General features: G+C 51.4%; 1 protein-coding gene across 3 annotated transcripts in view; it reads right to left on the reverse strand.

The window, feature by feature from the left end:
- SDK1 (sidekick cell adhesion molecule 1) overlaps positions 1-20,188 on the reverse strand; it is an 883,892-nt gene that overhangs the window by 96,047 nt on the left and 767,657 nt on the right. For all 3 annotated transcript variants that reach the window (XM_045075163.1, XM_045075162.1, XM_045075164.1), the window contains exons 23-25: positions 11,178-11,287; positions 9,457-9,607; positions 8,626-8,863 (exon numbers count right to left, since the gene is read on the reverse strand). In XM_045075163.1, the coding sequence (XP_044931098.1) occupies positions 8,626-8,863; positions 9,457-9,607; positions 11,178-11,287 (499 nt within the window). The remainder of the gene's footprint in view (positions 1-8,625; positions 8,864-9,456; positions 9,608-11,177; positions 11,288-20,188) is intronic.

Here is a 20,188-nt window from a genome sequence, read left to right on the forward strand (position 1 = left end):
TCTGTTTTTATATTAACTTGTGGGACCTGCAGACTTTGATCTTAGATCACTCTCACACACCAGTTCATCTGCAAAATACATGGTATTTTGAGAGGGGGCAGAGGTGCTGGTGAGGAGGGGACAGCATGGTCTGCATTGAAGGGGACGGGAGGGAAGATTTCCTAGGCACTGAGTGCACGTCTTGTCCTAGGGGTCTCGGATCCACTGTCATCTCTAAGAGCCACAACAGCCCTGGGAGGCAGGGGTTATTAGCCCCATTCTGCAGATGGAGAGACCAAGGCTGGAGGACCACCCCCCTCTCCAATGCATTTCAGTGAGGGCTTTTTCACAAGATGGGCCTGCGGATACAAGCTATGCAATTCTTGACCTGTGTATGTGTAGGATTTTATTCTCTTCTGTTTAGGTATATCATTGAACAAATTTCAGTTTGTCTTCCATGTTTGTAATGGTTCGGATAGAAAGTGTGTAAGGACAAGAGTCAAGGTTTAAAAGCAAGGCTTTATATTCCAGATCATCTCAATTTGCTTTGAGAGTTTCCTTGTGAACCCATTTAAACTTTATTCCGACAGAAAAGAGAGATCCCAGAGCTCCCCAGCAAAGTCAGGGGATGCAGTGTTCATGGACAGGCACTGAGCACAAGGCAGTTGTTGGCTGTGGCCTGAAGGTCACACCTCCCACCACCTTCCGGAGCCTCCACAGTTGAACAGGAGATTAAATCCTGCAAGTCCAGTGGGTTTCATGGAGAGTAATACAGGATAGGACTTGGCATTCAACGTGGGAGGGACCACTCTGCAGAGGAAGGAATGGAGGCTCCGAGCGGTCACCTGCCCACATCCCTAGCAAGGGACAAAACCATCTGAAGCTGAGAGATACTGAGGTGTTCACAGGGAAGGAACAAGCTCACAGGCTGCAGAGCAAGAGCAACTCGACAAGAATCCCAAGCCATGGGACCTGGGGAAGCTGCTCTGCTCCTCTGGACCTTGACTATCCCATCTGTGAAATGGCCAAGTGCAGCCCACCCGTCCTCGAACCTACCCTCTTTCTCCCCTGTGCCCATCCCCAGCACTTGGCTTTGCAATGAGGAGGCAATCCGTGGCTCTCTGTGCTGAAGAAAGTGAGACAATGACACCATAAGCTCCCTTCCCTACGGACGGAGGGTGAATGAAAGGCTGCCAAGCCCCCAGCCCTCGAGGCATCCATCCCTTCTCTGCAGGCCACCGTGGCTCTGTGAACAGAAGGGGGCGTGCCCTCAAGTGCACCTCAGAAGCAGGGATGCTCCGCTCACAGGGGCTCTGGCCACCCTCCATCCACAGCCCCACCCACCCTCCTTCCCACAAGTACTCTGTCCTCCTAGCAAAGCAACTGTAGGCAGCTCAGTCATTTGCTCTGAACACACAGTAACAAGGGTTCACACAACAATGCTGCTCTCCGATGTCTGATTCCTGGATTTTCTTCACTGAAGTGATTTGGTCTTCATTATGGGTTGAACTGTGTCCCCCTCCCTGCCGGCCTCCATGTGCTGAAGTCCCAACCCCTGGCAGGTCAGAATGGGACTTATTGGGACGCCTGGGTGGCTGAGTTGGTTAAACAGCTGCCTTTGGTTCAGGTCATGATCCCAGCGTCCTGGGATCGAGTCCCACATCGGGCTCCTTGCTCGGCAGGGAGCCTGCTTCTCCCTCTGCCTCTGCCTGCCACTCTGTCTGCCTGTGCTCGCTCGCGCTCCCTCTCTCTCTCTGATAAATAAATAAAATCTTTAAAAAAAAAAAAAAAAAAAAAAAAAAAAAAAAAAAAAAGAATGGGACTTATTTGGAACTAGGGTCACTGCAGATGTCATTAGTTACATGAGGCCATACTGGCAAAGGGCAGCTAATCCAGCATGACCGGTGTCCTTCTGAGGGCAGCGCAGGAAGAGACAGACACGCATGCAGGGAGGCCACTGTGGCAAGTCTGGAGGGATGCGGCCATGAGCCTGGAAGCCAGCAGGAACAGGGACAGGGTCCTGGAGCACAGCCTTCCCCAGGGTCTGCAGAGGAGCGGGGCCCTGATGACACCTTCGTGTCCGACTTCTGGCCTTCAGAATGGCAGGAGAGTAAATCTGTGCTGTGTTAAGCTCTCAGTCAGGGGTGCTATGTTACAGCGGCCTGGGAAACTAATACTGTCTTCAAGAAAAAAGCGCCAGGAGTCACACAGGTCCTCGAGGTGCTGTCACCTTATCTTCCAGCTTGGCCAGGTCACCACCACAGCCAGTGGCTCCTGCATACAGAGGCCGAGAGGAGCAGACCAAGGAAAGCCCGAGAAGGCACGTTGCTGAGGGAACATGAAACCTGGGGGGTAGGTGGGAGGGCTTGGCACCTTCTGGTCCCCAGACAGTGGAGCAAAGACCTTGGCTCCAACCACAAGCCCGATGACTTCCTGGCCTCCACGGCCCAGCGGTGGGCCTGTCCCCGCTACTCACCACATCAACCACCTTCAGAACACAGGCGTTAGTTAGACTGGCTGCTGGTGGAGGCCAGTCAGCGTGGCCCCAGAACAGAAGAGTCACCTGCTGGTGTCTGTCACATAAGGGTTTAGGGATCTTCCTCATACTTTGAGAGAGAGAGACAATGTCAGTCAGCCCACACCTGCAAGATACACCTTTTCTTCCCAAATATGTCAGTCGGGAGTCATTCCTATGGTTTGTCAGTCGTTCAACAAAATAGTAGTAATTTATCTGAGCAGCTAAGTGTCACAAAAAAGAATATTCATAATTTCAAGCTTCCTCAGCCCTCTAAGGGATACGTGCTTGCCACCCATAATTCCCTGTGTCTCCCGTGACTTCTGGTGGCGGCTCCCACAGGGCTCATGCACGTTCTCCGTGTCCGAGGGGGCTCCTGCCATGGCAGTCACCCCAGAGCATCACTCACACATATGTTTATTGTGTTCCAGAAACAAGGGATACTCCGCTACCTTGATTCAACTGTGAACTGAGTCATGACTCGAAGAACAGGCAAGATGACAATTTATCGGACTCTATTTAGAGTAAGATGAGAACTCCACAGGTGCTACGTGCCCACAACAGCAGTGCTGCGTTCTAAGAACCGTCCCTGTCTGTAAGAGAGAGAGACTGTTGTCATAGCAACACAATGCGTCTGCCTCTGCAATCTGTAATGGTTTCCTGTGGGCCCATGTGTGACACGGCGAGTGCTCAGTCCTCACCACGGATCTACAGATCACACTGATTTTCTAGGATGTGGTAATATGTGCATGCGTGTCCTGAAGGGCGTCCACTGTCCCAGAGAAGGAAGGCCACCTGGTGAGTGGGATGACTGCATGTGGCACCAGGCGCTTGGCTGGGTGTCCAAGGACGGAGCCACAGAAAAAGGCCACACTCGGGATTCAGTGTCAGTGGATTCAGATCTCACTGGGATCTAGTCTGCCATTTAGTTACAAAGTATCTGTGGTTTTAAGATTTGGTAAGAAAAGAAAAATCTTTTCCATTATCTGTTTCGAGGTAGATTTAACTTCCTTTCCAACCTGCCATCTTGCATCTGGGGACAGCGCAAGAGATTCCTTTCATGAAGAACAATTCTGATTAAAATGCTTCTCTTTTCTTCATCTGCTCTCTCTCCAGGATTCCTCACGGCTCAGTCTTTTGAAGTTTAGGGCCTCATTTATCCTTATATCATAATAAATCAGAGGATGTCATGAAGCTAGTTAGAGCATACTTCAAAATGGGAAACGTCTTTTCAGTGTGGTTCAAGATGTTCTGCCCTGTGCTCCCCACACCAGCTTTCCGTACGGCCATGACTATGCTGTATGAGAGGACCCCTGTGTGGCCATCTCCACAAGACATGCGTCTGCAGTTCTGTTCTCCCCATCGGCTCCCTCCCCCACTTGCCTCCCCATCAGCTGCACTCCACCCCTGGGCCTTGCAACACCTGCCCTCTCCTACCCACCCCCATGGGCTGAGTGGTGCTTGGCAGGATCTGTTCTAGGAAGGGGCGATTCCTCTGCTGGACCAGGGAAGGTAAGACATCAACATTGCTGCAATGGGGAGGGGCCTGCTTGTCAGAAGTGAAGGGTTGCCCCAGTAGGAGGTTCTGGAAGCACTGTTCAAAGGTGGAGGTGCTGAAGCCCCAAAGGACCAGCAACAGTGGAAAGGATGCCAGAGAAGGCCCCAGGTTGGGGGGACCAATGTCTGAGCACCAGTACTCTTGGTGGAGAGATCAGCCCAAGAGGGGTCCTGGGAGCCCACCTTTCCTGTACCCCAAATGTCTGAAGTCTGAGTCATCTCATCTTGAAGATCAATAACCCTATTATTCAATTTGTGATGAAAACATCTGGAGAACCAAAACTCTTCTAATTGAACAAACATTCCATTAAAAGCCAAAAAATAATTTTCTGTAAGCCAGAACCATCAAAATAAGAAAGAATGTGTGAGCATAAAGCAGAACTTACATTGCAAAGACAATTTCAAGACCAGAAACTTTCTCAACAAGCAAATGATGAAATCGAAGTGGTTAGTTCCGGGGGCCTAGTTCCAGCCTGTGATTGTCCTTTAGCTGTGCGAAAATATGTCTGTGTTGTTTTTGTCAACCAAGACAAAAACAAACTCATTGTGCCTTTTTTTTTTCTTTTGATACCAAAGCCGCACCTTGTTATTAACTAAAACACAGAAACACCTACAAAAGCAAACAATATCATTCAAGAGAGTCTCCTCAGAGTTACCAGGTAGGAGGCTACACAAGATTGTCTGAAGGGAACAGAGCTAGAAGCAAGCATCTGGGGTGAGCTGACGCCTAGAGTGATCTCCTCCGCATTCTCCTGACCACCGTAAAGAGAGCTTTGCAGCAGCTGAACAAATTTCTATGAAAATATAGTATCACCTCAGCAATTTTGCCATGGGTTTGTCTTTTGAGAATGTTCTTTGGAAACCTAACAAAACAGTATTATTTTCCATTTTTATTACATTTTATTCAACCTTATGTGTTATTTAGCTTACAGTTTCTGGAACAAAATCCTTGAAAAGTAATTTAGCTTTGTGTAACACTTGAGGTTAACAGCTATTTTCCCTCAGCTCCTTCAAGATTATTCTCATTCCATTATGATTCCATTGTTCCATTGTCCTCTGGCCGCCACTGTTCTTGAGAAGTTGGCTTCATATTGTCTTGTCTTCTGTAGGTAAGATGCCTTCCCTCCAAGTGTTTTCAAGATTTTCTTTGGCTTTCATGCTCTACAGTTGCAGCATAATGTGCTTTGGTGTGGATTTATTTTATTTATTCTGTGCAGGATTCACTTTTCTTCAGTCTGATAAAGTATCAGTTCTCAAGCTTCTCGGCTATTATCTGCCTATATTTTCTCATTCTCATCTCCTCCCCCCTTTCCCTCTGAGTCTTATTAGTTATATGTTGGGCCTTCTCATTCCATTCTTTATGTCTTTTAGCCTCTCTGTCACGTTTTCAGTCTCAGTGTCTTTGTACTGTATTTTAAGTTATTTACTCATACCTAGCTTCTGGTTTGGTAATTCTCTCTTTAGCAGTGTCTAAACTGCTTTTCACCTAATGGTAGCATTTTATTTTCAGTGGCTGTGTCCTATTTGTTTTCTTAAAGAGTGCTTCCAAAGTGGCATCTGAATCTTTACCTAAAGTTTTAATGCTTTATTTTCATAATTTAAGACTACAGCCTTATTTTATATTTATTCCAATTCTTATCAGGATATCATTGATGAACCACATTGTGTAAGATTAATGTGTACAACATGTTGATCTGAGACACTTATGTACTGCAAAGAGACTACCACCATAACATTAGCTAACACATTGAACAGTCACAAAATTATTGTCCCTTTCTTGTAGTGAGAGCATTTAAGATCTACTCTCCTGGCAACTTTCAAGTATTTAATGCAGTATTATTAACTATAATGATGATGCTATACATAAGATTACTCAGAACTTATTCATTTCACACCTGGAAGTCTTTAATAATTTTAAACTTATATGAATAAGTAAAGAATTTATATAAGTAATTTTATTCTTATTACATATTCTCTTTCATACATTTTATGTATTTTAAAGCAATCAAGGCCCTATTTCCTCCCTACCTCCTTTCCTTTCTTCCTTCTTTCCTAAAACAAAAAATATCTTACTTTTACTCATACCAGAATATTTCCTTGTGTGTTTGAAAGTTGTAACTTTATCTTTAAAAGTGGATTTTTCTTTGGGACAAGTTGGCTGTGGCAGTATCTCTCCAGAGGTGTTTCCTACTTTGGTTTCCCAGAAAGTCTGGCCTAGAACTGTGTTTCTTTCTTCTTTATTTTTCATTTTTTGTTTTGTCTTTCAAAAAAAATTTATTTTGTTTTTGGAGGATAGTGAAATCATTTATTGGGGTATAATACATAAACTTTCAGGAGGAGTGGATCACTTTTTTCCTGGGGTAAGAAGATTTTCCAGCCAGTGACGATGGTCTTCATGGTCTTCCAGTGATGTAGAAAGTGCACAATCTTGGAACCATACTTACTGTAATATCACTTAACACCTGTGATTGTCCAGCTTGTTTTTAAAATTTTATTTTAAATACCCCCTAAGGTGTTAGGGGTATGAAATAGAATCTCATTGTGGTTTTGGTTTTCATTTCCCTGGCGGTGAATAATGTTGAACATTTTTTCATGTGATTACCTGACCATTTGTATGTCTTCTTTGGAGCAATGTCTGTTCAGATCCTTCATCCAATTTTTAACTGGGTTGTCTTTTCATTGTGGAGTTGTAAGAGTTTTTTTTTTTTTTAAATGTACATCCTGGATATGGGTCCTTTAACAGATGAATGATTTGCAAATACCTTCAATGATTGGGGGACTGCTTTTAATTGTTTTCTACTTTATGGTGTTCTTTGAAGCACAGAGGTTTTCATGTTAGTGAAGTCTCAGTTATTCTTTTGTGGCTTGTGCATTTGGTATCTGGAACCAAGTTTTCCATTGGTTTCTTTTCTAGGAATTTCTGGACCCAACAGAGTAAATTCAAAACTCAAACCTGAGTTGGGCACAGGACTTAGAGTTACATATATTTTTCCTATTCAGAGTATGGGTAGACAGGTGGACTTCCTGTCTACTTCCTGTCCCTGGGCAGAGATTTTCAGTCTCTCCTTTCAATGAGGGTTCAGCATTCAGGAGCCTCATCTGTGTGCAGAGGCCTTGATTCTAACTCCCTACCTTGTGCAAACTTGTGGCTGAACCTTCTATCCCTGGTTGCAAGTCTCGAAGATCCCAGGATGGATGTATACCTCCCAGGCCAACCCCCTGGGGTGGCCACAGGACTAGCTCAGCACTTATGGGTTCAGTCCATGTCTGCCTCTGACTTCTGGGGAGTTCCTCTGGTTTTCTTATGAGGACATCAATATGTTCTAAATCTCAATGCTATTTTGTCCATAATTTTCTAGTTAGTTACAGCAAAGTGTTTTTTTTTTTTTAATGTTTTCTTGCTCCGCCTATTGCTGGGGTTAGAACAGTCCCCTTAGAATGTTTCAAGTCCTCCTTTTTGTCACAAAGACTGAATAGAGCTTTTTAGAAATCCATGTGAACACAAAGCCACAAGCTGAGTGAGTGTCTCGATCTTTTCTTTCTAATGTAATAAAATCTACAGCCTGAAAGAAAGCCAGGAAGGCATCTGAGCCAGCCCAGCAACTCCAGCAAACCCCTCTTCAAAAATCGGTCCTCTTGGAAGGGGAGCGGTATGCTTCCTTCTCTTCAGGAGATAACCTTGCCATTTCAGACCAGGTGGAAAGAACTGGTCTGTGTCACTGTGTGTCTTTAAACATGACTGGAGCCCTCTTTGTCACTCCACTAACTCACACCAGGCTAGCAGGGGTCCCCTAAACCACAGGTTAGCCTGCAAAGCCTGGCAGATCAGGGGAACTCACTGCAGTCTGGACTGCAGCCCAGACTACTGAGTGCTGACCCGAAGTACTTAGTACTTTTCCTTTCCTCCCCGGGCGCCAACAGTAACCCCGAGCCTGGTGGCTTTGTGCAGAGGGGTGCGTGCCATTTATGGACAGGTGTTAGGGACCAGGGGGTGTACGCTCTTTGCTTCTTCTTCTTCCTCGGGTAGCTGGGCCCAGACAAGGATTGGGCCAATAGCACAGCAGAGTCTAGGTCCCTGAATTATGAGGAAGAGAGCCTCCTGCCAAACAGGACCCCCGTCCTACTGAGTCATGAGTTTGAAATGAAGCTCTGCTGTGTCAAAGGCAATCGAACCTTCGAGGGGCTACTTGTTAGTGCTGGGGAGATGGTCTCAGCCCCTCCCACACACTACTTTGTCAAGAGGAGGTCCGGAGTGCCTTGTGTTATAAAGATCTCCCTCAGAATCACTACACACCCTTGCTTACTATCATTAGGGTGAAAGTCATACCTACGTTAAAAGATAATACCATGAGTCCAGCCCCTAGTAAGACCCATGATTAATTTCAAATTAGTGGCTTGGACTCTAATGACATTTTCCTGAAATTCCCACCGACATTGACCTAATTAATGGGTTAGGAAAGTATCGGCATAGACACGGGGAGGGCGGGCAGAGTCACTGAGATGTGATGTGGGGACAGGGGACACGGAGCCCCATCTCCAGGGATACCCAGGTCGGGGCTGAGCCTCTGCCTCACCTGACTCCCGCGTGCGGCCCCGCACCACCTCGCTCCAGGGCCCAGCCCCGATGGCGTTGAACGCTTGCACCTGGAGCTCGTACTCCATCCACTCCTCCAGCCCCTCGATGGTGAACTCCCTTTCCAGCCGGTCGTGGATGACCTGCGCCAGCGCCGGGGCCTGGAGGTCAGGGCGCCAGTACTTAATCCTGTAGCCCACCGACTCGGGGTTCCCGTTGTACTGGGAATCAGGCAGCGGCTGGAAGCAAACGACACGCGTGGTGAGCCAACATCTCAGAACCACCCCGTCAAGGTCCCCAAGCATCCGCCAGTCTTAGCAGGCCAAGTCCATAGAAAATACTTTCCGGGGAGAATAGTCTTAGAACCTCTACCACGTTGTTCCCTGGAACTCTTCTTTTGTTAATTAAATGAAATCCTGTCAGTAACTTGGGCTGGACATAATTTCTTTTAATACATTTTGGCTTAGTTTTGTGGGGGAAAGGTTCTGAATAAATGTCAAGCCGCCTCTCCTACAAACACCGAGTGTTGGCTCCGCGCTCACCCAGCTTAAGGACTTACGGGTCCGGCCTGCAGCACCACTGGCTTCCCTCCCCCAGAGACGACTACTCCAGTCCAAGAAGCCAGTGAGTAATGCTACTCATTAACAGGATCTCCTAGGCTGGTCTGCGACCCAACACCAACTGTGAAATGCAATACTTTTTGGTTTAACGGAGAGATTAGCTCTGACTAGGACAAAGCCATGACTGAGACACCGCTAAGCTCTGGCTTCACGTGCAGACCTGGATATTCCAGGCGACTGTCCCTGCAGCCAACGTCCGGCCCCCAACTCACCACCCAGCGGAGCCGCAGGCTGGTCTCACTGGCTGTTCGCACAGTGATGCTGGTGGGGGCCACATCGGGGGGGGCCTGCAGGGTCTGGATGACCCGGGATGACTGGCTGAAGGGGCTGGCACCGACGACGTTCACCTGCCTCATGCGAAACCTAGACAGAAAACCGCGGACAGAGTTATTCTGCAGGAAAGACAACAAAAACCCACCACCTTCTCAGGATGTTCTGCTGTGTGTCTGTGTCATGAAGGCTGTCCCGAGGATGCCCTCTATCCACCGGCTTTCATGAAAAATGCAAATTGTGTATTTGGCCCTTCCCACTAGAGTCTCCAAGGAATGGTGAATTTGTTCCAGCGCAAAGATTTTAAATTCCCAAGCAAAGCATAACTGAATGGGTTACATGGCCAGAAATCTATCAGCAGATGCCATTGGTTGACTTGTGTTTAGGGTAAGGCCGGGGTCAGAGGGCGAGGAGCCAAATGATGGCCTTCAGAGTCTGGTGACATTTCAATGAGCACGGGTGCCTGGACCCCATTTTCTGTTGGCTCGGGGGAGGAGCACTGGCCCCAGAACCCACACCCCAGGACTCGGACCCCATTGGAACTGAGACCTGAGGCAAATCAGACTTGCCCCCATTTCCTTACCTACAGAATGAGGGTGGCATGGACGTGCTTTAGAGCCTCGATTAATATTTTTGGTTCTCTCTCCTCTATTTATTTGTACAATTACTTTGACTGAACTTCTCCCCAGGAAACACGCCCTGAGCACACACGCGCATTCACCACAGGGGCTGGGAGAGAAGAGGGGTCTCCAATCACAGTTTCTGACCTTGGCGGTGATGATAGAGCTGGTACCAGTTTCACAGGGTAAGCTTGGAGCCCCCGCAGCTCACTGTTTGAGAAATGTTTTTTTCCTCTAAAAACAAGTGTACAGGGCCTTGATCCATCTGCTCTGATCTCAGGGAGGATGTCACAAGGAACAGAGTCTGAACAGCAGCTCTCATTAGGCATTGTTTTAAAAAGCTCTAATGTCGGTATTATACCAAAAAGAAAATGTTCTTCATGAAGATGTAATGTCACCTTTTACTCTCTGAATTAGTCATTCTTAGTCTTTTACTCCCTGATCTTATGAACAATGACATTATCAAACCCAACATCTGGTGATAACTGGAAATTTCATCTCGGTCAATGATCTTACGGGAAGTTATAACGTCTCTAACGGCTTGTGATCACGCTACCCTTTGTTAAAGCCAAGGATTTACTGCCTGGATAGGTTTCAGGATCAAGAAGCAAAAGGTTATGCAGCGTATTAAGTGTTTGATTAGTGAGCCCCGTCACTCCCGCGTCCCAGGATGGGGAAGGAGAGGACGTTCCAGGGAAGACTGCTTTGTTTACGCACGCATGTTAATAGTCCCAAGTGGTTGTGGACTTTGTGGGGAAAAGCCCCACCTCTTGGCTACCCATGGCTCTTGGTATTGAGCCCAGTGGAAGAGTGAGCCATTGCAGCTGGCACTGATGGCCGGAGCACTGCGGGGCCAGCATCGGGTCTGCACCGGGAATAGTACTCAGCCATGCATCTTGCTCCTAAGGATCAGTGGACCAATAATACCTCTTGGAAATGTCTCAGTTAAATGCATGGAATTGGGTTTTGCTCTTCTAGGCTGAAGCCAACTGTTGGCATTGCTAGCCTTCCTCCTGTGGTGGCTTATCACCTGCTGCTCTCACCTGTAATGAGTGTACGGCGTGAGGTTTGGGATCTCCAACATTTGGGCATCAGGCTCATTCTCCTCCTCATAGAGGCTGACCCACTCCTCCTCATCACCGATGGCTCCAACCTATGGGAAAGATGATGCTCAGATGGGATGGATGAACTGGGGCACGGAGATGGCCATGTACAAGATGTGTGGCTGCCTGGTATCTGTCAGGCTGGGCAGAGCCATGTGTGTCTCCAACATGGGCAGATAACTGGATCTGCACACACACCCTCAGCTAAGCCCTGGAGATATGGCTCCTGCTATTCCTGCCAAGGTCAGGACCTAGAGGATGAAGTCTCTGGGAACAAACTCCCCAGGGCTAATCCACCATGGGAGAGGACCTCCCGTGCCATCCTGCCCTTCCTCCTGGTTGACAGGCGAGGACTCAAAGAGCCCAGAGAGAAGACTTGGTCAGGATCCCACTTAGGGTCCAGAGCCGTTTCCACTACACACTGACCAAGTGGACTCTGTCTCTCCCTGTTCCCACCCTGCCAATTTCTGTCCCAAACACACACCAAAGAACCAGTGCAGGCCTTGCACGGAGAAGGACTGGGCCCTGCCCTGGGAGTCAGACCAGCGGGCCAAGTCAAGAGAGCCATGAAGGGAGACAACATGACTTCATACCAGCCAGGAAAGCCCTAATTCTCCAACACAGGTTTCTGCATCCCTGTGCCAGGCACACATGGCCTTGTGCAGGCCATGTGGCTCTGGGGGACCCGGCGGACACGTGTGGAGGGAAGGTTGGGAGTGCAGAGGGGGGTTTCAGGCCAAACAAGCGGGGGTGAGGTGTGTCAGCCCAGGCCTCTCTGCTTTTAATGCTCCGTAAATCTGTCAGATGACAGTGCAGAAATGTGCTCATTAAGTCTGCGGAGAGATCATTCGGCAAGTGGCCAGGTGGCTGGAGGATGGCTTAAGAATTTAAAGTCTTGGGTAACTGGAGAAAGGTTCAGGAGGGAATGGAGGAGGCCAAGCAGACACAGAGCTGGGTGGCCCACCTCCTCCAGAAAGCTAAGTGCAAACTCGAAGCTTGGAACAGCCTGCATGGAAAGCACAGACACAGTCTGGCAGTTCCTCAGAAAGTTAGACGGAGGATGACCCTGTGGGCCAGTGAGTCCACGCCCAGGTGGACGCTGGGATGACCTAGAAGCTGGTCCTCTAGGGAGCATGCGAGCACTTCTGTTCCTGGCAGCTCTCTTCACAGTGGCTACAGAGGAAGGCCTCACGAAGGTTGGTCACAGGAGGCACAGAGGAACACCGTGGTGTGTCCATACGGGGGAGTCCTAGTTAGCGGGACGCAGGCACCTATCAGCCTATGGGCGAACCTCAAAAACACGAGGCTAAGTGAAAGAAGCCAGACCCTAAACACCACGTTTATATGAATCTACTTCATAAAATTCACAGAATAGGTAAATCCAGAGTCAGACTGCAGATGGCAGGTGCCAGAGGCTGAAGGAGGAGGGAGCTGGGAGTCACTGCTTAATGGGTACAGTGTTTCCCTTTGGGGTGTTGACCCCAAAACCAGGTAGACGTGGAGGTTGCGGAGGGTCTGCACTCAGCGTTGGCTCTATGCCCGGCTCAGGGCAGAGCACGTGGCACACAGAAAACGGGACGGGGTGGCTCAGTGGGTTAAGCATCTGCCTTGAGCTCAAGTCCTGATCCTGGGGTACTGGGATCGAGCCCAACACTGGCCTTCTCTGCTTGTGCACTCTCTGTCAAATAAATATATTAAATAAATTTTGATAAGAAGTGTTAAAATGTGGGACAATTGGCCAGAACCATTTAGTAGAAAAGACCTAGAGATCAGAGTCCACGAGCAGCCGGGAGACGAAAGCAGCGAGGCAGTTGAAGGCGGCAGTAAAATCAGAAAACGAAGCAGTTTCCACCACTGGCTGGTGACGGGGGGACAAGGCGGCCAGCCTCCTCCAGTCCTCAGCCCTGGGACCCCCACTGGAGCCTGCAGACCCTCACTTCAGAGTCACAGAAATGAAAGAGGGAGAAAACAGACATAGATTGAGGCTCAATCCAGATGGCACAGAAGCATGTCTTGGAGAACAGGAGGGTCAGGCCAGCCACAGACAGCACTGCATGCCCCCAGGGCCCAGGGCGGTCACCTGCTGCCTCCACTGTGCCTGTGAAGTGGGAGAAGCCCGGCAGGGGAAGACCGGCCAGCACTGACCATGGCCTGGGTCCATGCAATGCTGCTGGGCAGATGGAGGTGAGTCCCTCTGCAGGTGCGACATCAGGGCAGCGCACTGAATGTCCACGTGGGAGCCCTGCGTGTGGCTCAGTGTCCAGCCCGCAGGAGACGCAGTGGGCGTCTGTGGGATGAACGGCTGAGGGCCGGTCTCGGCTCCGCACAGCTCACAAACGCCTTCTGAACCCCCAGCAGCGGGGCGGGGAGGTGGGGAGGGCGGGAGGGCTGGGACCATGTTCTCTGCTCAGTTATCGCCGTTCTAGACATGAACAAGATTTATGAAGGCCATAAAGCCCAAACGCTAACAATCCAGCTGCCCTGTATTGAGCAGCGGGCCCTGCGGACAGGGCCTCACGGAAGGATCTGGTGGTTTCTGAGTCCCAGGTGACAGGGATCCCTGGGAGACTGAACCAGAGCACCTGTACTCTTCTTGGAAGACAAGTTTGGGGCGGGGGGAGGGAGAAAGAAAGAAAAAAGGAAGAAGAGCCGACTTCAGTTTCGGGGCAATCTGTTCAAGAGTTTTTATTTACCACCAGATCCCAGGCTGAGAGGGCGCGGGCGAGCCGGGTACTCGGGACACTGGGGGATGGAGGCGAGCGCCGGCCATGGGTACCTGCTCGTGGCCATTGGACACTGCGGCACCGGTGCTGCCTGGTGCCTTCATGTCTTTATGTGTCTGCCCGCATGTGGGGGAAACCTGCTTGCTTGGTGCCACTTTTTGGCTAAATCCCCAGCTCAGCTGTGGAGCTCTCTTGTGCTTCCCCAAAGCCACTCCCCTCCCTTCCTCTCTCCAGGTGCCCTAGCCTCACCCCTCCAACTGTGGTTGGAGCTCCTGGGGCAGAGGGATGTCCCCAAGCTAAGAAACAGCAGGGTGGTGGTGACAAATGCTTGGCCTTGACCCTGGCTGTTGGCATTCCACCTGCCTGGTTGCCTCCCTGGCCTAGAAGCGTCCTTCTGCCGGCCGGGTGGCTGCCCTGACCCCATGGCCATCACCCCTCCCCCGCCATGGCCTGCTCCTGGCCACACAGCTGCCATGGTTGACAGGGCTCGGCATGTGGTCTCAGCGGGGTCAGCAGCAGTCAGCTGCACTGGGTTCCAAGCCCGTTTCACTCACGTGCCTGTAAAGATGGGTGGGGACCTGGCAAGGCCTCCTTCCCGGGCCCGTGGCGGGGCTTTGCGAAGGGAGGACAGGATGAAGCAGCAGGCTCGTTTGGGGCTTGGGCCAGGCTGGCCCACAGCTCCACCGCCAGGACGTGGGGTGGGGGGCATTGGATGAGGACTCCTACTTAGCCTACCTGGGGAAGGGGGTCCCCCAGTGGAGGGCCGCTGAGCAGGGAGGGCTCTCCTTCTGGAGTGCCAGGGCCCCGCTCACCTCCACCAGCCCCAGCCTCTTCCCTCCTGAGAAGGTGGCCGCTGGCTGAGGGCAGGGCTGCTGTTCCGCCTCCAGCAGTAGGGCTGGCACTGATGGCTGGGGACCCCCAAGGTCACACTTCCTGCCTTCTCATGGAGCACTCTGTTTCCTTTTGTAAAAAACCTGGATTTGAACGTGTGCCGAGTGAGCAGTGAGGCCAGGTGGCCCCGCACAGCTTCTGGGATCTTCCTGCCACTTCTCAGCGCAAAGCCAGTCTGTCTTTCTGGGGAGGCATCACTCAGCCTTAAACACCTGTACCTCGCGAATGTTCTGCCATCTCTCTGGAGGGCGCCTCCCCCTCCTGCTCCTGTCCTGGTGATTGGTGAACTCCTCCAGAATCCACAGAGCACCTGGGCCTCTGGGAAGCTTCTGCGACCCACACCCCACCTCCCCCAGCTCTGCCCCCCCACCCCCACCAGGCTGCTACCTCTGCGCTGTCGGGCATCTTCCCTGTCCCTGACACACAGCGCTCCTCCCACATGTCACAGCCCCTTAAAGACACGACTCTCCTACAAACACAATGGTGTGTGTCCAGGATTCCTTGTGCTCACAGATGAGGGAACCAGCAAGGGTCTAGAAATGGTTCAGACAATACCAGATTCAAAGAACGCGGGGTCCGCGAATGAGGACGCTGCGACAAGGTGGCCAAGTCAGAAGTAAGGCCAGCTACAAGAGCACGGCGATCATAACCTCTGGGCGTGCGGCTTTCTGTCTCCTCTCCGGTTGCATCGAACTTCACAGAGCCCAGCCGAATCATAAACAGTATTAAGACAGATGAGCCTTAGGAGTCAGCGCACTATGGCTGAGGGCCAAATCTGGCCCACCTCCTGTTGTTGTAAATAAAGTTTTATTGGAACATGGCCACACTCCTTGGTTTGTGTACCGCCCACCAATGGCTATTTCCATGCTCCCGTGGCAGAGCTGTGTGGCAGAGCTGTGTGGTTGTCACAGAGACCATCTGCCCGAAGGCCTGAAGTATTAACTGCCTGGCCCTTTACAGGAAACGTTTGCCAGCCCCCCTCCAGAATTTCACGCACAGGACATGCAGCACTCCCTCTGTCTTGCTTCCGAGGTATCTTGCCACATGTGTTCTCCCTTTTGTCCACATGAGAGCCCCCAGGCATGTTCAGGGTCTTACTCCTCTCTGTAGCCCTGGCATCTCCCCCAGGGTTCCAGCCCAGGCTGTTGGCTCCACAGACGAAGGAACATGAGGGAACACGTGCATGGTTTCCAAAATCGATATTGAAAATGGGTTGTCCTGCACTGAGCTCCGAAAGCAGATGATTACCGAAAATGTAATTTTACTTACGTACCTCTGAAGGGGGGATGGGGTGCTTACATTTCTATAATAAAAGGTTTATATTTTGATCTAAAGCGAACAGAATTCTTCTTAGTGAGAAACAGAAGTCTTTTTAACACTTGCTGGGCTCCTCTGGCTCTCTAGTTAGATTTCAAAACCGTCATGATGGAGTGTTCCAGAAGTAACTGGCTGTTCACTAATGATGCACTGGACATACAGTGTGGCAGAGCTCTTTAAAGATGAAACAAATCAGAGCTCCATGGGGAAGCTGGGATTTTGACGGTTTTTTTCTTCTGCTGCTTCTTTTAAAGCTAACAAACAGCACTTTACAATACTTAATACAAAAGCAGAAATGCCACACATTTCAAATGCCTCGCATCAGGGGGTGGTCGTTAGGACCCATTAGGAAGCTGCTGTCCTTCTTAAAGCCCCAGGACTTGCTGTCCTGCCCACGGCTCCGACAGGCACATCTGCTTGGCTGGGAGGGTGGGCTCTTTTGGACATAGGTACTCATTTAATACCTGGTGCGGGGGGAGGTCCCAGACTACCCCCTGCCCTTGCCAAGTGGGTTTTTCCACCAGAGCTGGATTTGTCTGTCCTAGGAAAGCCTCTGCTGTCAGCGGGGCCTCCAAGGAGTCGCGGGGAAGCCAGCCTTCCCCGGGGCAGGACCTCCAACACCCCGCCGAGGCTACAAGGTGAATGGCTACTCAGAGGACGGTCATTAACCTCATCTTATGAAAGGAAGCCGCAGACCGAGAGGGAGCCCGGGAACCCGCATCTGTGCTGGGAGAGGAGGGAGGACGGAGCCGGGCGGGCGGCAGGAGAGCTAGGAGAGGGAAAAAAGAGTCTCCAAAAATTCATTCCATGGAACCTTGCCAAGCCAAGTGCACCCTGCTGGCTGAAACTCTGGTGTCAGCGGGAAAACTTGCGAGTCAAGCAACTTCCACACTTCCCGAGTCCCCTCTTGTTCTGAGTGCTGTCCCCAGCACCCCTGCCAAATGAAGCCCCCACAGGGAGGACGGGGGACAGATGGGGCTTCTCCGCATGGTGCTGCTGGCGGGTCATGCACAACCAGGAAGGGGCTGAGGCCTTAGCAAGGCCCAAGGCCAGTTCTCCAAAAGGCCCCACAGTCATGGGGGGATTGTCCGCACACCTGACCAAGGAGGGATTGTTCTTTGCAAAAACCTGAGCCATGTTCCCCAGGCCTCTCTCCCGTTCACAGCTGGGCTTGCTGGTTATTTATTTGTTCTTTCCTAATTGTTTAACACCCTCTCCATCTTCAGACTCGGGAGGATTGGGAAATGACGGGTGAGTCTTCTACCACGTGGGGCGTCAAAAGCATTGGGTTCTCCTCTGGCCTTCCAACTGTTTCCTCTCCTTTGCCTCCAGTGACCCCAAAATGAAATCTCCATGCGGGTCTGTCCTGGCGCTCCTTCTGCTGTCTCCCTTGGCATCGCTTTCCTCCCTCCGCGGATGGCTCGGACCCTTGTATGTGGCCTTCACTCCTACGGACCGCCAGGTGGACTAGATAAGTTCTGGCCGTCTCTGAGTGAGTCCCTCGGACCCCACAGGCCTACAAGGGCCCCTGTTCTCTCCCTGCCAGGATGCACCCCTTGTCCGGGTTCCTGCCATCTGGTCACGATACCACAGCCCTCTGTCATCAAGGATGGAAAACCTGGAGCCCCGTCTTGGTGCCCTCGTTCTGCGCCGTGCTGGTGGCCCCCACTGCCTCTCACAGAGATCTGACTCCAGTGATGCAACCCTGGTTTTGAAGCTCCTGACCTGTTGTTTGAATGATTTTGATAGTCTTACTCAGTGAGTTAAACACAGAAGAGAGACTTGCTTATAAAAGACCAAAGGTCCAGGCCACTGACCACTGCCTGTAGGATCCATAGGGCAGTCGCTGGACTGGTGAGTCACTGGCCTGGTGATTTGCCTCCCTGACTGGCTGTTGGAAAGCCGCCAGTCTGATGGCACCCTGACTTGCACCTCCGGGAAGGAGCCCCCTCCTCGCCAGTCACCCTGCACAGCACATCTGCTTGTGTCCCTCAGGTACAGGCCCCAGAATGCTGTGAGTCTCGGCTGCTGTGACCATAAAGGCGGATTGGGCATGGGGGCAAGGTCTTCCCTGCTGCCCCGCACTCCAGGCTGTCCCCGGCCTCACCTGTGCTCCCTACTACCCAGTCCTTCCTGTCTCACCTCCCCTGGGCTCTCCAGGTCTCCCCGACTTTACACACAGTCCCCAAATGCATCCCCATCCAAAAAATCCTTCTAGGGACAATTTTTCCATGAAGCGCTCCCCTCCCGCGAAGAGGTTTCTCCCATAGGCCCTCTGTGCACTCCTGACAATCACTTTCCGGGAGCCTGGGTTGTGAGCATGGCTGCCTTGAGGCTGGGGGTCCCCTCCTCCCGTAGTGTCCCTGCTGCCGTGGGGATGATGAGCTGCTGTCCCCAGCACCTGCCCCTGCTGATCTCTGAAGTGCAAGTGGCCTTCTCTGTGCCTGTCCCTCCTCACTCATCAGATCCAACTCATCTCAAGGACAAACAGGAAATGCCCACACCTCCCTGTGCTGCTTCCCAAGATGCCGAAATGCCAGCGAGGACTTGGGCCCCATTGTGCTTGGAGTGGGGCCCAAGGGGAATGGCAGGACAGGCATGGGGCCAGGAGAACCGCCTGCTACCTGCTGCCTGCTTTGTGATGCCGAACCTCGACCTTGCCTGTGAAGCGAGGACAGCAATGACATCCCCTAAATGCCACCAGGAGACTCTGACAGGATGGGAGGTATGAAGGGCAGGGGACACCCGGATGCGTGGCACTATGCTGTGATACCCCGGGGGTAGTTTCCCAAGGACAGTCTTGGGCAGAAACTAATCAGGCCATTCCTATGAGCTCCAGCTTGCATTCCTGTCTCCTGTCCCGCCTGCTCACACACCCACTCTGCAGCCGCCCCGCCTTCCCCCGCAGATACACCGCCACGCTTCCAGTGTCCTTGATGTCTGGAGTTCTGCTGGCCCTGGAGGACTCAGCCCACAGCTCTCCGTGATGCACTTTGCAAATGTAGACCACGGACCCAGAGCCCACACTGCAACCCTCCTCCCCGGGGCTCTAGAGCTTTGGGCGACCATCCCCCCCACCCAGTCCCCCAGGGCCGGGGACCACACAAATAGCCATTATGTCCTAGAGCCACTGGAATTCCTCCAACTAGCCATCCTGGGCCTGCTCACCCCGCCTCGCCCGCTCCTTCCCGGGTAACCCGCAAGAAGGCTCTCACCCACGGGGCGGCCGCCTTCTGCCTGCTGACTGGCCCTGCTGCCTCCCCGCATGAAATCCCACGCACCCTCCTCTGCAGACTGTGAGGAGGACTCTATTTGTGGTGAGTCATCTCCTGACTTGTTGGCCTCACCCCGCCTGAATAAAAACAGAGTTTAGGCTCTACAACCGTAGGACACATGCAACTTTGTGACTCTACCTTTCAGGCCACCGTGCTCTTGGCTCCAGCACCCTCCTCCCTGCCTAAGGCCTGCTCACCCTACCTCGCCCCACGGCAACCTCGCATCCACAGGAGCCTTCCTTGGCCGCTCCGGCCAGGCCCCCGCTTACTTTTGGGCTCCCTTCCAGCCGCAGGTGTCATCTGTATCGGCCAGACTCCAGGTCAGCCGTCCCTCCCACGTCCCCCAGCCTGGGAGGCTCTGGAGCTCTTTATAATCTGGCACTGGGCACGAGCCCCCAGACCTGTAGCACGGCAGGTGCTTAAGAAATGTTTGCAGGGTGAATGGGTGACTGAGCGGAACAGAAACAAAACCCGACGACCGGAAAAACGAAACACGGGTGAACCTAAAAATCCAACTTGAGAATTAGGACGAGAGATGCTGAGCGGTCCTCAAAAAGAATAGGAAAATATTTCTCTTATGGCGCTTAATTCGGTTTGACAGTTGTGACTTAGCTATACGTTGACCTCCATTTCCTGAAAATGACATTTGTGGTAAAATGTTTCCCTTGGACTGACCCACATTGTCCCTTGCCCTATGGTATTTTTGGCTCTGCGGTATTTTTTAAAGTCCTGTAAGAGGACACAG

The sequence above is a fragment of the Mustela putorius genome, unplaced genomic scaffold (assembly GCF_011764305.1).
Source record: "Mustela putorius furo isolate JIRA1106 unplaced genomic scaffold, ASM1176430v1.1 tig00000139_pilon_pilon_pilon, whole genome shotgun sequence".
Classification (NCBI taxonomy): domain Eukaryota; kingdom Metazoa; phylum Chordata; class Mammalia; order Carnivora; family Mustelidae; genus Mustela; species Mustela putorius.